Source organism: Gorilla gorilla, chromosome 8 (assembly GCF_029281585.2).
Source record: "Gorilla gorilla gorilla isolate KB3781 chromosome 8, NHGRI_mGorGor1-v2.1_pri, whole genome shotgun sequence".
NCBI classification, from domain to species: domain Eukaryota; kingdom Metazoa; phylum Chordata; class Mammalia; order Primates; family Hominidae; genus Gorilla; species Gorilla gorilla.
In genome coordinates this window covers 114,514,572-114,538,313 of record NC_073232.2, presented here as the reverse complement: position 1 = coordinate 114,538,313, position 23,742 = coordinate 114,514,572, and the positions used below count along the sequence as shown (strand labels likewise).

Genomic DNA, 23,742 nt, shown 5'->3' with positions numbered 1-23,742 from the left:
CTCCCAGGTTGCCTTCCAGACTCTGTTTAAATGTTCTCTGCAAACCTCTGGAGGTTAGATGGACTCAAACCTCCTAGCTCAGACTCTGAATTCACAAAGCTTGAGACAGACAGTACCCTACAGGTGTGTTTGTCCAGGATAAACTATACTTAAATAAACTCCTGACACATCCACTTTCTCCTGGCACGTGCTTCTCCCTCTTAAACTCAAGCACGCCATAACTTGCTGTCCCAGTAAGCTCTGTAAAGAAATATCCTATCCCCCAGAATTACGCTATGCAACCCACCAATGTCTTTGGGAATAGCTAAACTCTGGCCATAACAGCTTTACATGTGAAAGCCAAATAAGCAAATATGAGCTATTGTTTTTACTTATTTCTTTGGCTTATTCCTTAAGGAAAGAGCAGGAATAAGAAAAGCTGGCAGCAGATTGCTCTCACTCATGGTCATCCATTCCATGCCTGATAGGGACCATACAGCATAAAGTAGAGGCTACAAAATGTTAGCTTTGGAATGATCAGCTAGAGTCATTAGTCCTGTCAAACCAGTGGCTATGAGGGCAGGAAGTCTGACTGATTGTTTACCATTATAGACCCACTTCCTAAGTACCTAAGAAAAATGCCTGGCACATACCAGATAGTCAATAAATATCAGTTAGAAGCAACTCAATAAGCTAGGCCCTGAAGGAATCCAAATCTTGGAGAATCCCCAAAAGAAAAGGTCTAAGAAGCTAGAACAATGTTATAGTTAATATGGGTACCTATACTGGGCCTCAAGACCACCTTAGTCTTTTTTTTTTTTTTTTTTTTTTTGAGACAGAGTATCGCTCTGTCACCCAGGCTGGAGTGCAGTGGTGCGATCTCGGCTCACTGCAAGCTGCGCCTCCCGGGTTCAGGCCATTCTCCTGCCTCAGCCTCCCGAGTAGCTGGGACTACAGGCGCCTGCCACCACGCCCGACTAATTTTTTGTATTTTTTTAGTAGAGACGGGGTTTCACCGTGTTTGCCAGGATGGTCTCAATCTCCTGACCTCGTGATCCGCCCGCCTCGGCCTCCCAAAGTGCTGGGATTACAGGCGTGAGCCACCGCGCCCGGCCCTCCACCTTAGTCTTACACTGAGAACCCCCAGTCCTGATAACCAAAACTGGACATTAGGTCCTCAGAGCTAAAAAGACCTGGGACTAAATCTCCAAAGGCAAACTCCTCACCACCACACCCTCACATGCACATAGACACATGCACACCCTAAGAAGTCTTCCTCAAGCCCTGGCCCTGAAGGCTTTAAAGTAAGTCATTAAAAGATGATCCCATAAGAGAAGATTTTGGTTGTGATACTTTCTTTCATTCATTTATTCATTCATTCATTCATTGAAAGGGTCTCACTCTTGTCACTCAGGCTGGAGTACAGTGGCGCAATCATGGGTCACCGTAACCTCGAACTCCTGGGCTCAAGTGATCCTCCCGCCTCAGCCTAAGTAGCTGGAACTACAGTTGTACGCCACCATACCCGACTAATTTTTTTTATTTTTATTTTTGTAGAGATGGGGGGAGTCTTGGTATGTTGCCCATGCTGGTCTCGAACTCCCAGCCTCAAGTAATCCTGCTGTCTTGGCCACCCAAAGTGCTAGATTACAGATGTGGGTCACTGCACCTAGCCTGGTTGTGATACTTTTAGACTGTTCCTCTCCTGCTTTAAACCAAAAATTTTCTGGAAAAGAATCTCTTTGTAATGATCTAAGTTTAAAGACCAAGGACAAAGACAGACTATATCTGGAGGCAAATGACTACAACCAAACACCACAACTCACAACTGACTATAGCCCTTTCCATAAAGCTATACTGGATGAAGGGAACTAAGGCTTGCAAGAACTTATCTAGTCTGGGAACAAAGAGATCAAAGACCACAGACCATATTGGCTAGAAGCATTCCTATAAACTGTCTACTCTTGTCAGATCTAAAACCAAGAGCAATATCAAGTATCCTGATATTTCACTTTCCCTTCCATGCCCCATCCCATGCCACAGATCCTACCACAAGGTCTAGCTGCGAGACTGAAGATAACTCCCATATGCAAGAGCCCCAAAAGATTCCTAGAAGAGTAAAAGAAAATGTGTCTTTGGAATCTAAACCCATGGCAGGGCTTGGGCAGATGTAAGAGAGAGGCAGTGGCCCTTCTGCCCCTAAGGCCAGGACACCCCAGCCCTGCAGGCAGCACAGAGTTAACTACCCACCCGCTCTGAGAAGCACAAAGGTACATCACTGCAACATGCCTAACATTTACATTGCCTCTCTCTGCTCATTAAACAGGTTTTGGTTAAATAATGAACAAACTGTATTACAGACTCCAATGAGAATTCCAAAATTATAAATCAACTGGGAAAGCCCAAAGGGGCAGACAGACAGGGAGGGGGGAGAAGGATAATATTGACTAATATAAAGGGCGCAGCTTGACAGTGGATATTCCTGCCACACCTGATCAAACACACTCCGTGGGGGGAGGGGAAAGAGAGCAAGAGAGGGGAGATGGGACAAGACAGCCTGAAATTTGCATCCGGAAAAGATTAAAACGGATTCTTTGGGGATAGAGAAAATACATAATATATATTACTATAAATGCAAAACTGTACTAAAAGCTAACTCAAATGTCAAAGATTACAGTTTGAATAAATTTAAATATAAAAGCCATGTGCTTCCTTGAGTTAATGAGAGAGACATAAAAGGACAAACTGGGCCAGAAGCTGAACAGAGCCTTATGCTGCCTTTGCTGGGTAATGGGTCCAAAGCACAGCAGTGACTACAGAGACTTCCCTCCACAGCTCTGAGACCTGAGAAAAAACTGGCAAATCCATCACTTCTGCGGCCTACATTTGCCTCCTTTATAAACTGAGATATGATTCACATACTATAAAATTACCCCTTTCAAGTATACAACTCAGTGATTTCTTGTATACTCACAAAGTTGTGCAACCATCACTACTATCTAATTCTAGAACATTTTCATTACCCCAAAAAGGAACCCTGTAGCCATTAGCAGTCACCCTCCATACCCCCTCCCAGCCCCTGGTAACCACACATCTGTTTTAACTCCTTCAGAATAATCTAAAAGGAGTCCTGAGAGGACTTCAAGACCAAATGAGGGACAGCAGTCAAGTCTCTCTCACTGGTGGTAAGCTAAAGCTTTATCCAAAGTAACAGTATGCAAACTTTGCTCTTGGACACCCTTTTTCTTCCAAGAGCAACCCTCTCTTAAAATTTGGTATTATTAGAATATCTTATTACTCTAAATGCTATAGACCTTGTAGTCATCATACAGTTTGGGCAAATACTGACTGTAAATGTGGTCCAATGACATACATCTGTGAGAAAAACTAGTATGGACTTAGCCAACCTTACTGGAGAAAAGGACTTATTTCCTTCACAATAATGAGATAATATTCCTGGAGGAGTAGTGTAGGTAGTACTTACACATTTTAAAGATTCTTTCTACAAGAGAAAAAAAAATCATTTTGGTTTACTGACAATGTCCAATGAACCACCCATTTCCAACAGTGATAGTCTTACCAATCAAGCCAGCAGAAAGCCTAGAAAAATGCAAACAGAAACGCTTTGCAAAAAAGGACCATGTCCAAGTCAGTTTCATGAGAAACTGGGTAGAAGTCCTAGAATTCCTGCTATCCCTCCTCCAATCTAAGTGGTACACCTTAACTGGTCATCTAACACAAGCACATTCCCTTCAGTTTTCTCTCCAAGTTAAAAACCCTTTCCCAGCCTCCTACCATTAATAAGCTTCCAGGAAAGCAGTCCTCCTGACACTGCCAATCAGAAAAATCTGTTTGTTTCCGTAAAAGAAACAAGAAATTAGTCATGGGTTGCAGAGTCCAGGACCACAGGGACAGCTGACCCATAAACCTGCTCCTGGGAGCCAGCACTGTGTGTGGGGTCAGAAGCAATATGAAGACCATAAATGCTCTATTTTAGGTCTATTCTGTCATTTTCTCAGGCAGGTAATATGCTAAAAACCAAGAACAATGTAGCAACCTTGGCAGGCACCATTTCAAGACATGCCACATCTGTTGGCCTTGGAAAACACTACTCCCTTCCCTCTCACTCCAGGGGAAAGCTTAGCAACACCCAGAGATGTTCCTACCACCAATGAGAGAAATGGCTCCTGAACACACTCTGGTTTTACTAGTTCCAAGAGCAGATAATCTGGCTGGATTTCTGACCCAAGGACATAAGGAAATCAGGCGTCAGACTCAACTTTGATAGCTCTTTAATAGTCTACAATTCCTAGACTGCATCATTCACCACAGGTATGGTCTCTGAGGTAAAATCTTGGGACATGTTAGCATAAAGAAAATAAGCATGGGATCTGGATTCAATAGCAGGCAGGAAATGTGGCTCTGTCAGGATAGCAGCACCACCTCACCTCCTCAAGGTTTGCAGAATGACCAATAGGCCTACAACGCCAGGGTGGTCTCAGTCATTTTAGGGTATTCCCAGTCACTTATAACAACAATCCTTCACTGTGTATGTTTACCAAGTGTTTCCAATTATATTAACTTGTTTGATCCTCTTAATATATCTTAAGAAGACAGTACTCTGAATTCAAAACCAAACAAAAAGAACTGTAAATCTCCATTCATTATATTTCCTTTCTAATTGCGGTATGTAAGCTTTATCTGTAAAATTTAAAAAAAAAATCTGTGCAAGTAGCCAACATTCTAAAGCAGTCAAGTACCAGTCGGTACAGGCCATAAAATAAGAACATGCCACCCAGTAGCAGCATTTGCCCTGCTAACTGGTCAACAATTGCCTCCTCTATACTTGATCCTTCTTAGCTAACATTTCCAAGCTGCTTCAATTGAGTGAAATTTGCTCCTTTAAAGAAAATATGGTTGGGAGGCCAAGGTGGGCGGATCACTTGAGGTCAGAAGTTCAACACCAGCCTGGCCAAAACGGTGAAACATCATCTCTACTAAAAATACAAAAATTAGCCAGGCATAGTGGCACACGCCTATAATCCCAGTTACTCAGGAGGCTGAGGCAGAAGACTTGCTTGAACCCAAGAAGCAGAAGTTACAGTGAGCTGCGATCACGCCACTGCACAAAAAGAAAATATGGGCTGGGCACGGTGGCTCACGTCTGTAATCCTAGCACTTTAGGAGGCCAAGGCAAGTGGATCATCTGAGGTCAGGAGTCTGAGACCAGCCTGGCCAACATGGTGAAACTCCGTCTCTAGTAAAAATACAAAAATTAGCCAGGTGTGGTGGTGCACGTCTGTAATCCCAGCTACTTGGGAGGCTGAGGCACGAAAATCGCTTGAATCTGGGAGATGGAAGTTGCAGTTGCAGTGAGCCGAGATCACACCACTGCACTCCAGCCTAGGCAACAGAGAGACACACTGTTTCAAAAAAAAAAAAAAGAAAGAAAGAAAATATGTAGGGAACTCTTAGATAACTTTAGCCCATGTTTAGGAAAGTAAAAAAAGAATTTTTCTCCAGATCTTCTCCCATATTTCTAATGAAAAGAAGAAATTTTCTTATTGTTTGTTTAATTTGCAGAAGCCTAAACACTATCCAATTACAGTCTGACATATGTCACTAGCCAAAAGCATTCCAGGGTTATACACTGCAGGAGCCCTTTGTGGTCAACAAAGGAACATAGCTCTGAGGCTTTCCCTTTCAGTCTATATCTACATCCCCTTGGTTTTGACACTTTCCTCCTTTCCTGCCAGTGTATGTGTGTGTGTGTGTGTGTGTGTGTGTGTGTGTGTGTATACATAAAATAAACACACACACACAAATATAAGGTACTTAATGTGTACATTCTCTTCTAATCACATGTACAGAAGCAATATAGAGCAAAGAGCCCTAAACCAGGCAACAGAGGACTGAATTCTAGTTTTGACTCCACCTCTTAGGATTAGTGTGACCTCAGCTAAATCACTTTAAACTCCTCTGGGCTTTAACTTCTTTCACAAAAAGGGGACAACAGCTGCCATGCCTCCCTCACAGGGTTGTATAAAAGTTCAATAAGGTAATAAATGTGAAAATGGCTTTGAAAATTCTAAACATATGAATATATTATATAAGGTTACTGTGATTAGGAAAATAGGGGGCAAACAAAGGGACAAATGATTCTAGAACACATGAAGATTGAAAGATCATGAAGACTGAAACCAATGCAATAAACCAAGGATTGGAAAACTGCACCCATGGGCCAAATCTGGCTTGCAGATTCTTTTTTTTAAAGAAAATATAGGCCAGGCGCAGTGGCTCATTCCTGTAATTCCAGCACTTTCAGAGGCCGAGGCAGTGGATCACCTGAGGCCAGGAGTTTGAGACCAGCCTGGCCAACATGGTGAAACCCCATCTCTACTAAAAATACAAAAATTAGGCGGGTGTGGTGGCATGCGCCTGTAATCCCAGCTACTTAGGAGGCTGAGGCAGGAGACTGGCTTAAACCCAGGAGGCAGAGGTTGCAGTGAGCTGAGTTCATGACACTGCACTCCAGCCTGGGCAACAGAGACTCTATCTCAAAAAAAAAAAAAGAGAGAAAGAAAGGAAAATATAGGCCAGGCACAGTGGCTCAAGCCTGGAATCCCAACACTTTGAGAGGCCAAGACAGGAGGATTGCTTGAGCACAGGCATTTGAAACCAGCCTGGGCAACATAGCAAGACCCTGTCTCTATAAAATAAACAAAAAGAAAATATATATTGCTCATTCATTTATATATTATCTATGGCTGCTTTTGAGCTACAAAGGCAGTTAAGTAGTTGCACAGTTGTGTATGGCCCACAAAGCCTAAATTATTTACTATAAAGTCCTTTATAGAAAAAGTTTGTCTATCCTTTCAATAAATCAAACACATATTTTTTACCAAGATTAGTAATCCACATACATATGGAGACTTACCTGTTATACTGTTTAAAACCTCCTTTAGATGACCGAAGCTATGCAGCAGAGGATCCCGTTCTTCATCCTGTAGAACACATAGATTAAAGTAAGTCATTATTGGGCCAAAAGAGGAAAAGGAAAATAAAGGACAGATCAAGAGCTCTTTCTATGAATCCAATCAGAAAATCTTTTAAGTTTTCCTTCTGAGGAAAAGAAAATTAGCCATAGTTCATATTTTTCTGTTCCCTAATCTCTTATTTCGTAGAGATACTCTGGGCTTATACAAAATAGTGAATTCTTAAGTGCTAATCTATATCATCACCATAACACTCAAGCTACTACAGATTGCCAGGTCCTTTATATGTGTATTATTCTGTCTTCTCTCCCTTTTCATACCCACTATGTCATCGTACATATTCATTTCAAAGATATTCCTGATGCCATTCTCACTTTTAAATCAATACATTTTTATGAAAGAACTTGAGAAATTTCCAAATGCACTTACCAACTATGTTCATATAAACTCCCAAGTTGGCAATTTCTAAACTTGCTTTTACAACTGCGCCAAAAATTGTTTTACACAATTCTACAAAAAAAAATCCTCAAACATATATAGCAAAGAAAGCCAACTGTATAACAGGTAAGTTTCTTACTCATCTGATTGGTAAGATATGGCCTACTCTATATATGGAAGTTTGCTGAACCCCCAAGAAGGAGTACCATCACTAAGTCATGTTCTGTGTATCAATAACTACCCTGATTTAAATAAATTTGATAGCTAATTATAGCCCTAAATAATTAGAAAATAAGGAATCTTTCTGATACTTTTAGGCATACTAAAGAGGTCCCAAGCACAGGACTAGCTTAAGCTGTTTACAAAAATATTTAGAAGAAGAATGGTGTCATCTTTTGGGTCCCAGAGAAAAAAAGATAGCCTATATATCTGATGCTAGTTGGGATACAAAAAAACAAGATATCAAGAACAACTCTGAATTCCTACTATTCTCATTATTACTAGGAATTTGATTACTCTTTTAACCATGCCAACAGATCCCCTATAAAAACTTAGTGACCAGGCTATTTATCCATTTCCCACTTACCAGTGGTGTATGGGTGCTCCATCGGGCATTTCGTTTGATGGCCCCAACCACAATGTTAATCTCCCCTTGAATGATGTAAATATTCTTATCCACCATTTTGGCAAACCTACCGAAACAGTTAAGATAATAGTCTGGTTAATATTTGGTTACCCAAAGCATACCCAAGTTTAAAAATCAGTACCTGATAAGGTTAGAATTGTGATTTAACTTTTCAGTACCAAGATTTTCTTTCTTTCTTTCTTTCTTTTTTTTTCTTTTTTGAGGCAGAGTTTCACTCTTGTTGCCCAGGCTGGAGTGCAATGGCGCGATCTTAGCTCACCACAACCTCTGCCTCCCGAGTTCAAGCAATTCTCCTGCCTCAGCCTCCTGAGTAGCTGGGATTACAGGCATGCGCCACCATATCCGGCTAATTTTGTATTTTTTTTAGTAGAGACGGGGTTTCTCTGTGTTGGTCAGGCTGGTCTCGAGCTCCAGACCTCAGGTAATCCGCCCGCCTGGGACTCCCAAAGTGCTGGGATTACAGGCGTGAGCCACTACACCTGGCCAGTACCAAGATTTTCTATACTCATAAAATCTGTTAGCCAGGTGCAGTGGCTCAGGCCTGTAATCCCAGCACTTTGAGAGGCCGAGGCAGGTGGATCACCTGAGGTCGGGAGTTCAAGACCAGCCTGACCAACATGGAGAAACCCTCTCTCCACTAAAAACACAAAAAATTAGCCAGGCGAGGTGGCGCATGCCTGTAATCTCAGCTACCCGGGAGGCTGAGATGGGAGAATTGCTTGGACCTGGGAGGCAGAGGTTGTGTGAGCCAAGATCACCCCATTGCACTCCAGCCTGGGCAACAAGAGTGAAACTCCACCTCAAAAAAAAAAAAAAAAAAAATCTGTAATACTAAAATGAGATGAAGTCCATCTTATGTTATGAATCCAACTATCTGGCTCTCCTGGGGGTCTTTAGATGTTCAACGTAGTTCAAGATACAACTCAAAGCGAGTCAATCCAGAAAATTTTTCAAAGGCACCTCAACAATCCTCAGGAAGCATGTCAAATTCTTCAAAGTCAATTGTTCCCAAAGTCCTATGATGCCTTTAAGTACACAGATACAACTGTAATGTCAGCTTGTTAAAACCAGTATTTCTGGCCAGACATGGTGGCTCATGCCTATAATCCTAGCACTTTGGGAGGACGAGGCAGGAGGATTGCTTGAGCCCAGGAATTTAAGACCAGCCTGGGCAGCATATCGAGACACTCTCTCTCGCTCTCTCCTAAATATATAGTCTTCCCTTTGTTCTTTTTAATCTACTCAATAAAAATTTAACTTGAATTTAAAGATTCAAGTTAAAGAAAAGAATAAAGGTTGTTGGAAGCATAGTGTTGGTTTAGAACCACAGTTGCAATGTCAGCATAAAGGCTGCATCCAGGCCAGGTGAAGTGGCTCACACCTGCAATCCCAGCACTTTGGGAATCCAAGGCAGGAGAATCAGTTGAGCTCAGGAGTTGAGACCAGCCTGGGCAAACAGTGAGACCCAGTCTCTACCAAAAAAACAAAACTAAAAAATTAGCCAGGCATGGTGGCATACACCTGTAGTCCTAGTTACTGGGGAGGCTGAGGCAGGAGGATCACTTGAGCTCAGGAGTTCGAGGCTGCAGTGAGCTATGACCCCACAACTGCACTCCAGCCTGGGTCACAGAGCAAGACACTATCTCTAAAAATATATAAATATAAATATAAATATAAATATAAAATATAAACAAATGACTGCATCCAATCTGCCCAGTCAGCTCCAGAAAACTGGACAGTGACAGTGACAAGACCTTTGAAAAGTTCTGAAAACTCATATTAACTGACAGCAAGAAAGCATTAATATGATATGTAAATATAAAATAAAAGGTCTGTGCTAATATACCCAAACTTATAACCATAATTATTCCTAGAGAAGGTGCTGTGAAAACAGGGTGCAATCAGAGGATACTTGAGCCTTATCTGTAATGGTTTTGTCTTTTGGGGTTTTTCTGAGACAAGGTCTCACTCTGTCACCCAGGTTGGAGTCCTGTGGCACTGTCATGCCTCACTGCAGACTTGAACTCTTGGGCTCAAGCAATCCTCCTGCCTTAGCCTCCTGAGTAGCAAGGACTTCAGGCGCACACCACCACACCCAACTAATTTTTGTACTTTTTGTAGAGATGGGGTCTCACTTTGTTGCCCAGGCTGGATCTGTAATATTTTAACTTTTTACAAAAAGGTCGGGCACTGTGGTTCATGCCTGTAATCTCAGCACTTCAGGAGTGTCAAGGCGGGTAGATCACCTGAGCTCGAGACCAACCTGGCCAACATGGTGAAACCCATCTCCACTCAAAATACAAAAATTGGGCAGGTGTGGTGGAGGGCGCCTGTAATCCCAGCTACTCGAGTGGCTGAGGCAGAAGAATCGCTTGAACCTGGGAGGCAGAGGTTAAAGTGAGCCGAGATCATGCCACTGTACTCCAGCCTGGGCAACAGAGCCAGACAGTAAAAAAAAAAAAAATTTTTTTTTTTTACAAAGAGAATGTATTACTGTACTATCAATATAATTAAACATTAATAATGATAAGAGGTATATAATTTATGTCCTTGAGGCATTTATACAGTTTAGTGGAATAGATACAAAAACTGAGACACAGTCAGAGATAATAGAGAAAGAAATGTACCTAGCAAGTAGCTCAATTTGCATATTTTGCATAAGATGAGGCCCCCCAAGAAAGTGAAAAGCATGAAAACCACCATGATAAAGGAAAAAGAAACTGGTACAAATTTTGTCCAGGGGCCATGCGCAGTGGCTCACACCTGTAATCCCTAACACTTTGGAAGGCTGAGGTGGGCAGATAATTTGAGCCCAGGAGTTCGAGACCAGCCTCGGCAACATGGCGAACCCTGTCTCTATAAAAAATACAAAAATTAGCTAGGTGTGGTGGTGCACACCTGTAGTCCCAGTTGCTAGGGAGGCTGAGGTGGGAGGATTGCTTGAGGCCGGTAGATTGAGGCTGCAGTGAACTGCGTTCGTGCCACTGCACTCAAGCCTGGGCAACAGAGTGAGACTCTGTCTTAAAATAATAATAATAATAATGTGTCCATGCCCATGACAGCTCCCCAGTCCACAAGGGAATCCAACACAAGATTTATATTAATGACAATTTTAAAAACTAGGTTAATCTCAGAAGACTATCTGCTTTCCAAATGCTCTAGGAACACAACAATGTTCTCTTCTGAGAAGTGTCAATGATATGAATGTATAACCACGCTCTCTTCTGAGGAGGAGGAGAACTTAGAAATAGAAGAAAGATAAATTCAAAAATGATTTAAAGTATCAGAAAAGATTAAATCTCTCCTGGTATTTCCCCTTCATTAAATTATGTAGGCAAGATGAATATGCTCTAGGTCTCTGGAAGGACTTGTAAGAAAATGCTAAGAGGTTACGGCCTCCAGGGAAAGAAACTGGATGACTATGGAACTGAATGGTGGAGGAGTGAAAGGAAGACTAACTTTTCTCTGTATATTCTTTTTTACCTTTTGAATTTTGTGTCACAAACATATATTACCTATTAACTACTTTTAAATTTTAATCAGCTGATTGACTAAAAATGAATAAGCCCTTTAGAAAAGAAGTAACCACTTTCTAAGACAGCAAAGGTCTAAGCAAAAAATCATTGTAAAAAAGAAACATCTAGGGCTGGGTGCAGTGGTTCATGCCTATAATCCCAGCACTTTGGGAGGCTGAGGTGGGCAGATCACCTGAGGTTGGGAGTTCAAGACCAGCCTGGCCAACATGGTGAAACCCCGCCTCAACTAAAAATACAAAAATTAGCCAGGTGTGGTGACACACACCTGTAATCCCAGCTGCTTGGGAGGCTGAGGCAGGAGAATCACTTGAACCCAGGAGGTGGAGGTTACAGTGAGCCGAGATCGCGCCACTGCATTCCAACCTGGGCAACAGAGTGAGACTCTGTCTCAAAAAAAAAGAAACATCTAGGGAATGAAGAGGAATTATTTTCAAGTACTATACAGAGCTGCCTAATCTTCTAGGTCTCTGAGTATGTCCCCTCACTCAGGGAATCTCCAAACAGTTGTGCCCTTCAGCTTCAGATGGGAAACTGATGAACCACTTGCTGCCTGGTAGCCAATGGCCAAGAAATCCCTTGTCACAAGGTCATAAAGGCCTGCAGAAACCTCACAAAAGTATAGCAGAAACGAACTTAAGATTTATCTTGTGTCAGAAATAACAAGAGAAATACATTCATTATGTACCCACACAAATGAAAAATTAATAGAAAAAAATAAATAAGAGAGGGAACAACTAAATAAATACCAACTAACACCCTTAGCCAGATAAGCCACTGGCCCAGAGACTCTGAGTAACATGTACTCTTGAAACCACTGTCCATTTAAAGCTGGGTCTAGAACATTCCCCTAGTGCTTTGTGGCATCCCAGTTACCTCAACAGGATCCAAACAGGAGTCACTGTATCACTTGGCAACTCTGTCTATATCCAAACAAAAGCACGAGAAAAAGAAACAATAAATTGTATTCTTATTTAATGGAATACCAAAAATATATCTCAGGTTATTTAAATATGAAAAGCAAAACTTGAAATCTCTTAGAAGCTAATATATGAGAATATTTTCTTTTTGATTTTTTTTTAGAGATAGGGTCTTGCTATGTTGCCCAGGCTGGACTCAAACTCCTAGGCTCAAGCAATCCTTCCACAACAGCCTCTTGGGTAGCTGGGACAACAGGTGTGTGCCACAGCACCTGGCTACAGGAGAGTATTTTTATAAACTCAGCATAAGGGAGAAGTACCTAAACAAGAAACAAAAAGCAAAACCTCTTTAAAAAATTCGTGAATTCAACCATGTTAAAATTAAAAATGCCTGTTCAAAAGACAACATAAAAAAGAGGTAAAAGATAAGGCACAAACCAGAAGAAAATATTTGAGGCACATATAACTAATATAAAGGAGTAATATCCAGCGTATACAATAACTGCTACAAAACTATAAGAACTAGACATATAACCCCTCCCCAAAATTGGCAACAGACATGAATAGGTGTTTCACAGAATAGGAAACATAAACAGCAAATAAATATATGAAAAGATTATTAGCTTCATTAATAATCAGGAAAATTACAAAATAAGATTATAATGATATACCACTTTACATTCCTGAAATAGCAAAACACTTTAAATCTGATAATACTTAAAAGGCCAGGTGCTCACGCCTATAATCCAGCATTTTAGGAGGCCGATGCAGGAGGATCACTTGAGCCAAGGAGTTTGAGAACAGCCTGGGCATCATAGCAAAACTCCATCTCTACAAAAAATTTAAAAATTAGTAGGGCATGGTGGCATGTGCCTGTAGTCCCCAGCTACTTGAGAGGCTGAAGTGGGAGGATCACTTGAGCCTAGGAGGTCAAGGCTGCAGTGAGCCACGATCACACCACTGTACTCCAGCCTGGACAACAGAGTAAGACCCTGTCTCAAAAAAAAAATTGTTTTTAAGTTGGTAAAAAATGCAGACCAAGTGGCTGGTATGTATCTAAATTAATATGAATTTGAATAACAATTTGGCATTATCTTACAAAGCTAAAGCACTTCATATCCTATATTTCAGCAATTCCACTTCTAGGACTATACCCCAGAGAAGTTCACACAAAAAAATTGAGAATAGTGGCAAGGGGCAGGGAGTGTGGGGGAACTAACACGGAAGGGCATACGTACATGCAGCCTCAGTTTTGGTGATGTTGTTTTTCAAGCTGGGTGGCAGCCATTGGTGCCCCATATAAGCTACACATATTCTTTGTCTAAAATAGCCCCTCGGCTGGGGGCGGTGGCTCATGCTTGTAATCCCAGCACTTTGGGAGGCCAAAGCAGGAAGATCAACTGAGGTCAGGAGTTTGAGACCAGCCTGGCCAGCATGGTGAAACCCCCACTCTACTAAAAATACAAAAATTAGCTGGGCATGATGGCAGAGGCCTGTAATCCCAGCTACTCAGGAGGCTGAGGCAGGAGGATTGCTTGAACCCAGGAGGTGGAGGTTGCAGTAAGCCAAGATTGCATCACTGGTCTCCAGCCTGGGCAGCAGAGCAAGATGCCGGCTCAAAAAATAATAATAATAAAATAAAATAAAAGACCCTAAAAAGTTAAAAAGTTCCTTTTTTTTTTTTTGAAACAGGGTCTCATTCTGTCGCCCAGGCTGGAGTGCAGTGGTACAATCTTGACTCACTGCAACATTTGCTTCCCAGGCTCAAGCGATCCTCCCACCTCAGCCTCCCAAGTAGCTGGAACTACAGGCATGAGTCACCATGCCTGGCTAATTTTTTTGTATTTTTTGTAGAGACAATATTTTGCCATGTTGCCCAGGCTGGTCTCAAACTCCAGAGCTCAAAGCAATCTGCCTGCCTTGGCCTCCCAAAATGCTGGGATTATAGGTGTGGGCTACCACGCCACATCATTCCTACTTTTTAAAGTCATGGTCTTTGCTGCCTCTTTGCCTTTGCATATGAAGCTCCCTTTCTATTCTGAATGTTTTTTCTCACTCTTGTCCACCTGATAAACCCTTACTCATTCCATCCAAAAGTCAATGAGGGAGTCAGAATATCACAGTGGTTCTAAGAACAATCATACAACCACTTATTTATTTATTTATTTATTTTTCCACTTTTTTTTTTTTTTTTTGAGACAGCATTTCCCCCTTGTTGCCCAGGCTGGAGTGCAATGGCACAATCTCGGCTCACCGTAACCTCTGCCACCCAGGTTTAAGCGATTCTCCTGCCTCAACCTCCCAGCAGCTGGGATTACCTTCATGCGCCACCATGCCGGGCCAATTTTGTATTTTTAGTAGAGACGAGGTTTCTCCGTGTTGGTCAGGCTGGTCTCAAACTCCCGGCCTCAGGTGATCTGCCCACCTCGGCCTCCCAAAGTGCTGGGATTACAGGTGTGAGCCACTGCGCCCGGCCCTTTTCTCCACTTTTTTAGCAGAGTATTTTTAGTAGAGTTGGGGTTTCACCATGTTGGCCAGGCTGGTCTCAAACTCCTGGTCTCAAACTCCTGACCTCAAGTGATCTGCCTGCCTCGGCCTCTCAAAGTGCTGGGATTATAGGCATGAACTACCATGCCCAGCCACCCACAGCACTTTGTAGTTATCTCTAAACATATCTTGGCTGGGCACAGTGGCTGATGTCTGTGATCCCAGCACTTTCGGAGGCCAAGGCGGGAGCATCAGTTGAGCCTAGAAGTTCAAGACCAGCTTAGGCAACATGGCGAGACCCTGTCTCTACAAAACATAAAGAAAAATTGGCCAGGTGTGGTGGCGCACACCTGTTGTCCCAGCTACTTGGGAGGCTAAGGCAGGAGGATCACTTGAGCCCAGGAGTTCCAGGTTGCCTTGCGGTATGATCGTGCCACTGTACTCCAGCCTGGGTGACAGAGTGAGACTCTGCCTCAAATAAATAAATGAAAATAAAAATAAACACATCTTATACTAATTTATAATTATTTATTTAGTATATCACCACCATGGGACTATCAGGCTCTGTCTCAGGGGGAAAGACCATGATTTATTTACCTTTTTATCTCCAAAGCCTGACACATAGTAAGAAAAATGATCAATAAATACTGGATGAACAAATGAAATAACATCAAGACTGACTCTTCCAGAGTGGTACAGCACACATCCACCTCATGAGAAAAATGACTTCATAGAAGACAATAACTCTGAGCCACACTGGCAAACCTTTTTTTGATAATCTATATTTGCTTCTCTACCAGAAGTTACAAACCTTCCATACAGGTAAAAAGAACCCACATTTACCTACCAGCCATATCATAATGCTTCTTTTTTCACGTCTATCTTCCTGACATCTCCTTAAGTGTTATTTGCACATTCACATTTTTGTGAAATATATAATTTTTAATGTAACTGTCAATTCTTCATATATGTCTTATTTTCTGTGGCTCTAAATAGCTGTTTTTAGTACACTAGTGTTTAAGTGGGTTTTTTTTTCTTAATCACTTTTATGGGGTTTTGTTTTGTTTTTGTTTGGTTGTTTGTTTTGAGACGGAGTTTCGCTCTTGTCGTCTAGGCTGGAGTGCAGTGGCGCAATCTCGGCTCACTGCAACCTCCACCTCCAGGGTTCAAGTGATTCTTCTGCCTCAGCCTCCCGAGTAGCTGGGATTACAGGCGCCCACCACCACGCCTAGCTAATTTTTATATTTTTAGTAGAGACAGCGTTTCACCATGTTGGCCAGGCTGGCCTTTAACTCCTGACCTCAGGTGATCTGCCTCCCTTGACTTCCCAAAGTGCTGGGATTACAGGCATGAGCTACCACGCCCGGCCTCTTAATCACTTTTAAACATTTCCTTGGCCAGGTGCAGTAGCTCTCATCTTTAATCCCAGCACTTTAGGAGGCCAAAGCAGGAGGAATGGTTGAGCTCAGGAGTCAGAGACCAGCCTAGGCAACATAAATTAAAAAAAAAAAAAATTAGTGGGACATAGTGATACATGCCTGTAGTCCCAGCTACTAGGGAGCCTAAGGTAGGAGGATCAGTTGAGCCAAAAAAATCAAGGCTGCAATGGGCTATGATGACACCACTGGACTCTGGGCAACATAGTAAAATCCTGTCTCTACAAAAAACACAAAAATCAGGCAGGCGTGGTGGCACGCACCTATAGTCCCAGCTACTCAGGAGGCTGAGATGGGAGGATCACTTCAGCCTGAGAGGCAAAGGTTGCAGTGAGCCGAGATCTCACACCACTGCATTCCAGCTTGGGTGGCAGAGAGAGACTCTGTCTCAAAAAAAAATTGTTCTTATCCAACTAGCAAATAAATTCTCCAAAGGCAAAAGCGCAATTTTGTTTTTCTTTTTCATGATGCCTTTGTGTCTAATACAGAGCTGGGCAAACCAAGAAAACTGATGGACTTTCTGAAAAGGTAGATGGTAGTAGGGAGCTGAAGGACCAGCAATAGGCCCTTCTAAGGTTTATGTTCACTCAATCCCTTTAAAAGCCAGAGAAGGCTGGGCGCATTGGCTCACACCTATAATCCCAGCACTTTGGGAGGCCGAGGCGGGCGGATCACGAAGTCAAGAGTTCAAGACCAGCCTGGCCAATATGGTGAAACCACATCTCTACTAAAAATACAAAAATTAGCTGGGTGTGGTGGTGCGCACCTGTAGTCCCAGCTACTTGGGAGGCTCAGGCAGGAGAATTGCTTGAACCCAGGAGGCGGAGGTTGCAGTGAGCCGAGATCACGCCACTGCACTCCAGCCTGGGCAACAGAGCGAGACTCCATCAGAGAAAAAAAAAAAAAAAAAAAGCCAGAGAAACACTAAAGATGCAGAGCTTTTAACATTTCCAGAGCTGGCCTAGGAACACATCATAGTTCTGTGCTTTATTGAGAATAACCAGTTACCAAACTAGGAAACAACTTACTGAGCTCAAGAAATTTACTTAAAGGGTGGAAGTAAAAGAAGGTTAAACTGGGAAAAAAGCTGGTGCCCTGACAATGCATCACTGGAAAATCCTCCCAGACCTGATAATCGGGTGACCAGTGTACCTCAGCTCTAGCATGCCATCTCCTCCCCCTGTGGAGATTCTGAGAGTATCTCAAAAACCGTTTACAAGGTAAGCTACTAATATGTCCAAAGCTGTCCCTTCTGCCAGCTTGGAGATGAAAAATAAAACAAACCTTCTCTATCTCACTCCATCTTTTAGCCACTCAGGGCACCCAAGGTATAAGGGTGACAGCTGGCAGAGTAGGACAAAGAAAAAAAGTCTATGTGATTATGCATAGAGAACTGCAGTGATTAAGTCTCATAAGGCCTGCCCATTTTGTTTATTGAGGGTCATCATCCAGTAACCATTGGGCAGAATCCAGTCCACAGACATATTTTGTTTGGCCTGAAAAAGGCTTAAAACCACTTTTAACTAGTTTCCAACAATTAGAAAACACAATGATCTAAATTTCCAGTTTCTCCTGAAAAATAGAAAGAGTGGTCATTCTGTGCCTGCATTCTAAAACAGTAACAATCTGCTGAAAAAGGAGCAGTTGGCTCTTCTAAATAAAGGAATGGGTTGAGCGTGGTGGCTCATTCCTAAAATCCCAGCACTTTGGGAGGCAAAAGTGGGAGGACTGCTTGAGTCTAGGAGTTTGAAACCAGCCTGAGCAATACAGTGAGACCTTGTCTCTACAAAATATTAAAAAATTAGCTGGGCATGATGGCGCACATCTGTGGTCCCAGCTACTTGGGAGGCTGAGGTAGGAAGATCACTTGAGCCCAGAGGTCAAGGCTGCAGTGAGTTGTGATCGCTCCTCTGTACTCCAGCCGGGGTGACAGAGCAAGACCCTGTCTCAATAAAAAGAAATTAAAATGAAAGACAAAAAAAAATAAAGGCATGGGTTGTCCAGTACACAACAGTCCCCACTAATCCTAATACATTCCCATGGGACTCAATTAACTCATTTACATTACCTGCCTGGCATTTAGGCACATGAGCTCGTAACCCCTGGTTTATATGATTGGCAAACCATTACTTTGCCATCATACTTCCATGATCATTTACACTACTATTGCATCTATGGTAATTTCCACTACTACTAGAACAAATAATCACTTCTATGATCACTTCTATTATTATTGGGGTTCCAAATCAGCACACTGCTTTATTATATTTTCATTTAGTTAAACAACTGCAGTTGAACATACTGAAATATTAAAAAAAAAAAAGAGTAACAGCTAAACAGCAGCTCATTATATTTACATAGCTCTTCTAGCCTGAGGATAAAATGTCAACAAAAACATACACCCTTAAATTCAATCCCACCATTAACCCAACAACAGAATCATTCTAATCAGTCACACAGAGCCACAGGGATATAGAGTGTGATCAATCAATGAGAAGTGTCATACAAAGATTAGGGTGATCCTTGCAGTGAGTACTCTATAAATAGAGTCTCCTCAAAAGCAAGAGCTGTGTCTTCTTCCTCTTTAGCTGCCCACAGCAGCCAGTCTAAGTACCCTATCAATGAGGTTATTATGTGAAAGTGGCAGTCATCCTGACTTCTGGAAAAGAGGGAAATAAAATAGTAGTGGAACTTTGAGAACTCTGAGCTGAAACTGGGATTGGTGCCCAGCTACTGAGGAGATATGTCTATAGCCTGAGTTCCCACTGTGCCAATGAGCATCACTGTCAAGACTGGAACATACTGTCTACAAACACCATTAAAAAGAAGCTCAAATACAAGTTTGGGACTTGTATTTGAAGGATGAATTTTCTGATTTGTGGGTAGGAGTGGGAATTATTCCTATCTAGAAATGACATTTAGGATTAAAAAAAAGAAAGAGAGAGAAAGAGAAAACGTTTTGATGCCTCTATAGTCACCCTTAGGCTCAACTGAGGATGACTGGATCCTGGATTGATCACACTGCCTACCCAGAGACTAGATTGCCTGTTATGCAAAGCATATCAACTCAACAGGGCAATGGCCCAAGTGAGCAAGGCAGGATCATCAAACCTGGGTACCTCCTGAGGTATGTCATTTCATTTGCTGCGTTCAACTACTTTTTTGGGGGCGGGGAGAGGGGAGGAATTCTACAACTTAGATCAGCAAGTTAAAATGCAAATAGTTTCCTGTACCATTTCCATCTAAATCAACACACGTGAAGCATAAATAATGCCATCCCCCTTCTCCCAACACACACAAAAATTTCAATTTCATAAGGACGAAGGTAGGAAGGGAAAAGGGAAATTATGAAATTTCAATTTCCTAAGGACAAAGGTAGGAAAAACTGAGTTAGTCATTCCAAGATCCTAAATAGTTTTCTCTTCTGACACTATGAGGTTTTGATCCTCCTTGTTACTACCTCATCATGCAAAAGTGCAAAGTGTTCCTGACTGCCAGGGCCAAAAGCAGGCCACAAGTCCTGATCACATACTGAAACTAATCCCAGATAGAGATAACGTTTATTGAGTGCCCACTACATACCAAAAGGTATTAGGTTGATCCTGCTCTTAACCTACTACATGCTCTAGCTAGGCCACTGCACATACATGCTACTACTTTTAAGAAGTGCATTAACTGAGCAGTCCCAAAGCAGACCTTTCCATTTGTATCCTCCACAGGGCCTAGAGTGCCTTTTATACCTGAATTAATGCACAAGTTTCCACATTGTGCATTAAAAAACACCATCTACACTATTCCTTATTTTTAAAAGCATTCGTTACCCTTGGTGGACTTTTATAGCTTTACAACACAGCAGTTTATCAAAGGTCATCACAGTGCCATAAACTACTCTCTAGGGTTATGTTCCATCATTCACTCTGGGGTTCTGACCCTACAATTGGCTGAAAATCTCTCATGACTCTTTTTGCCCACTAAACATAATAGGCCAACAATACCAAACTTTGCCAGTATTCAAATATCTCTCTGCTGTCAAATATGTCATAATAGAGTGGTTTCCTTATGATTAAGCCTCATCTCCTTAGTGAAGATCTGAGAGAAATGTCAACAAAAACATACACTACAGAAGAATGCCTGTGAAAGATTGTATAAAGGAACAAACGGGCCCAGAAGATAAGTCTAGTGTTTACATACAGACCCAGACTGGCAGCTGAGCTGTCCTGTAAGAGGGAAGCCTTCTCATAGCCCAGTTCCCTGTGCTGCTATAACCTCAAGCCTTCCACACGTCCCTCTGCTGACAACCTGATTCTAGGGTGCACTAGTTCATCATTCAGTATTAATGAAGCAGTTCCTTTGTATTAGTGAGGCAATCACAAAGAAGTAGACGCTGTACAGAATCTAGAGAGACTTTCACATCTAAAGTCTGAAAACCCATAAAAGTAGACACAATGCTCCTTAGGTTTGCTTTCAGCTTTTGAGTACTGGGCTCTTCAGGATGCAGAAAGCGCTGGAAAGGAGAAGCTAAATACTAGGTCAAGCCTGGGAAAACAGAAGATTTGGGCATCTGCAAAGGATCAGTAATGAGAGCAGAAATCGCCCCTCCTGCGGCAGAGGCATGACCTTTGCCCCTGCATACCTCCCTGTTCCCTCCCACAACAACCCTTCCCTCGTCTTATTCCTGTCCGCTGCGTCCTTAGCCCACCTTGGCTCGCCCAATTTAAGGGCCCTTCCCACTAATTCCCTATTGCGATGTCAGGGCGGCCTTCACGACACCGGAACTCTAGGAAGAGACTTCGCTGACCTGTCAGCGGATCCAAAATGGCGGGGCCTAGTCCCAGGACCCGCAGCTGCTGCTCATGTCCAGCCCGCACCCCGGAGGCGTCTCCGAGCAGCTCTCCCGGCTCTGGTAGCAGATGGGAGAAGAGAAGGAGCCTGTTTCCTGGAAATTGAGGCCGAAGTCAGGGTGGGACTGCACAGTCCGCCTGGATGAGTCGGCCGGGACGGGGAGTAGAGCCGGGTACCTTTCCTGTCAGCTCACTGACGTGGTAACTAGCCTCAGTCTAGCCCGCTGCCTGGTAACTGCGCGAGCCCTGCCGCGCGCAGCCAATCATAGCTTTGCACCGTGAAAAGTAGCATTCCGACTATCCAATCGAATAAAGGAAATTGGCTTCAGGAGGCGGGTAGTGCCTAAAGAGGCAAGATTACAAGGGACAGAAAGGGTATGTTAGGGGACAACCAACGGATACGAGTACTCTCTGAGTGACAGTTAAAAAAACCAATAAAAAATGAGGAACTGGGCTGGGCGGCTAGAGAGGTGGAGTTAGGTAGAGTTCGGTTGCAGTGCGCGGTTTGGCAGTGGCTGCTGGGCATTATGGGGAGAAAGGCTTCAATTGGCTGGAAAGGGGCGGGGTCCGCTTTGAGAACTTGAGCGGGCATCCCTACTCCCCTGTCCACGTATTATCAAAGTTACCTGGGCCAAGACCATGCCCCTTGAGTAATCACTCCTTTTCGAGGCAGCTCTGGGCTCCCTTCATTCTAAAAACAAGTCCAGCGATCTATTCCACACCCTGCTCTCCTCGCCCTCTTGTCCACCTTCCCTGTCGTGGCTTCTCACAGTTACGTCTGTCACGTCCCAACTCTGTTTCAGCGTCTTCTGCCCCACTCCCATCATCCAGAAATAGAGAAAATGGGACGTAGCAGAAGCCCTGGATATCTAATTTAAGTCTCTTCATTTTACATTATAGGAAACAGCCCCAGGGTGGAAGGCTGGGCCCATGTTCACATAATTAGTAAATAGCAGAGCAGAGAGACGAACCCCTGGGTCTCCTCACCCCCAGGCCAACTCTTTTCATCGCCTTTTGTCACCTCTTATGCCTTAGTATATCGGGCTTTGACTCCCGGTCTGCCTTTCATACCAAGCCTTGGACGGGCCTTATCCACCAGGCTAAATACACAGCTTAGCCCACCTCATCAGTGATAGGAAACAGAAGTCTTTCTTATTTGCCTTAGAAACGCTAAGGGGCCTGAAGGCTGGATGCCCACCTGTTTTCACTGTCTTGCCCCCAGCTGCCTCCTCCCCTTGCAAGAGATGATAGAGGTTACTAAGCTATTTAGAATTACCTGTATTACCTGGAAGTGAGAATGTGTGAGAAGAGGACAAGAGGATGGGTTTTCTCCTAGGAGACTGAATCATGAAATTCCCAGCCTATTTGGGACACTAGAGCCCCAGTGTCCCTGCAGACCTGGAGAAGCTGCTGGGAGGCAGTGAAAAAAAAAATACCTAATTCTTTCCATACATCCTCCCAATTATGGACGACCCAAGTCCAGGGAAGCTCTATAACTAACCACATAGGAAAGTAGTCTCAAAACCAGACATCTAAAGACCATCCATGTGCTACGATGCGCTAGTTTTTTTGTTTTGTTTTGTTTTTTGTTTGTTTGTTTTGAGAGAGTCTTGCTTTGTCGTCCAGGATGGAGTGCAGTGCTGTGATCTTGGCTCACTGCAACCTCCACCTCCTGGGTTCAAGTGATTCTCCTGCCTCAGCCTCCCAAGTAGCTGGGATTACAGGCATCTGCCACCACACCCGGCTAATTTTTGTATTTTTAGTAGAGACGGGGTTTCACCATGTTGGACAGGCTGGTCTCGAACTCCTGACCTCAGGTGATCCACCCGCCTCAGCCTCCCAAAGTGTTGAGATTACAGGTGTGAGCCACCACACCTGGCCACGATGCTCTAGTGTAAAGCACCCATCAGACATCAGATGTAAAGAACCCCTCAGTAACTCCCTACACCTGCACATTGGGCTTCTGGTCGGTGGGTCCAGCTGAGGATCTAGCCTCTATCACCCAAAGAGAGTCAGGGAAAGAGGATATACCATTATAGCACCTCTTTCCACATTACCTCAGAGCCATTTTCCTCTTCATTTGAAAACTGAGAGTTGGTGTCCTGGGCCTGTCTCAGATTGAGAGGTCCTGGAAAGCCGATTGGAAAATCCTCTAAGTGGGCCAAAAATTTCCGCTCGCCAATATCTACTTCTACATACCTCCAGAAATTCATCATTCTAAAAGCATGTGATTGTGCAATAGAGATGGGGAGGAGAGAGATGACAATTCCCTAGTCCCTCCTAACCACTAATCATCATCTTACCAGGCAGAACATCTTCCTCATAGATTTCAGTGTGACATTTATTGAGATTCTACATTATGCCTGGGAATAATAGACATGGTCCTTACCCTCCTAAATTTTATTCTCATAGCAGACAACACATAAGCTGATCCCTTCAATATGGTGGGTGGTGTAATAGAAGGTAT

The 23,742-nt window shown here is 43.1% G+C and overlaps 1 protein-coding gene across 11 annotated transcripts in view; it reads right to left on the bottom strand.

Moving 5' to 3' along the window:
* The window catches only part of GBF1 (golgi brefeldin A resistant guanine nucleotide exchange factor 1), a 152,181-nt gene that overhangs the window by 115,365 nt on the left and 13,074 nt on the right, over window positions 1-23,742 (bottom strand). For 10 of the 11 annotated variants that reach the window (XM_055352806.1, XM_063709766.1, XM_055352807.2 and 7 more), the window contains 2 exons: window positions 7,999-8,104; window positions 6,917-6,983 (listed from right to left, as the gene is read on the bottom strand). In XM_055352806.1, the coding sequence (XP_055208781.1) occupies window positions 6,917-6,983; window positions 7,999-8,104 (173 nt within the window). Of the gene's footprint in view, window positions 1-6,916; window positions 6,984-7,998; window positions 8,105-21,232; window positions 21,492-23,742 lie in introns of those variants that run through there. The other variant, XM_055352815.2, reaches the window with a different exon arrangement.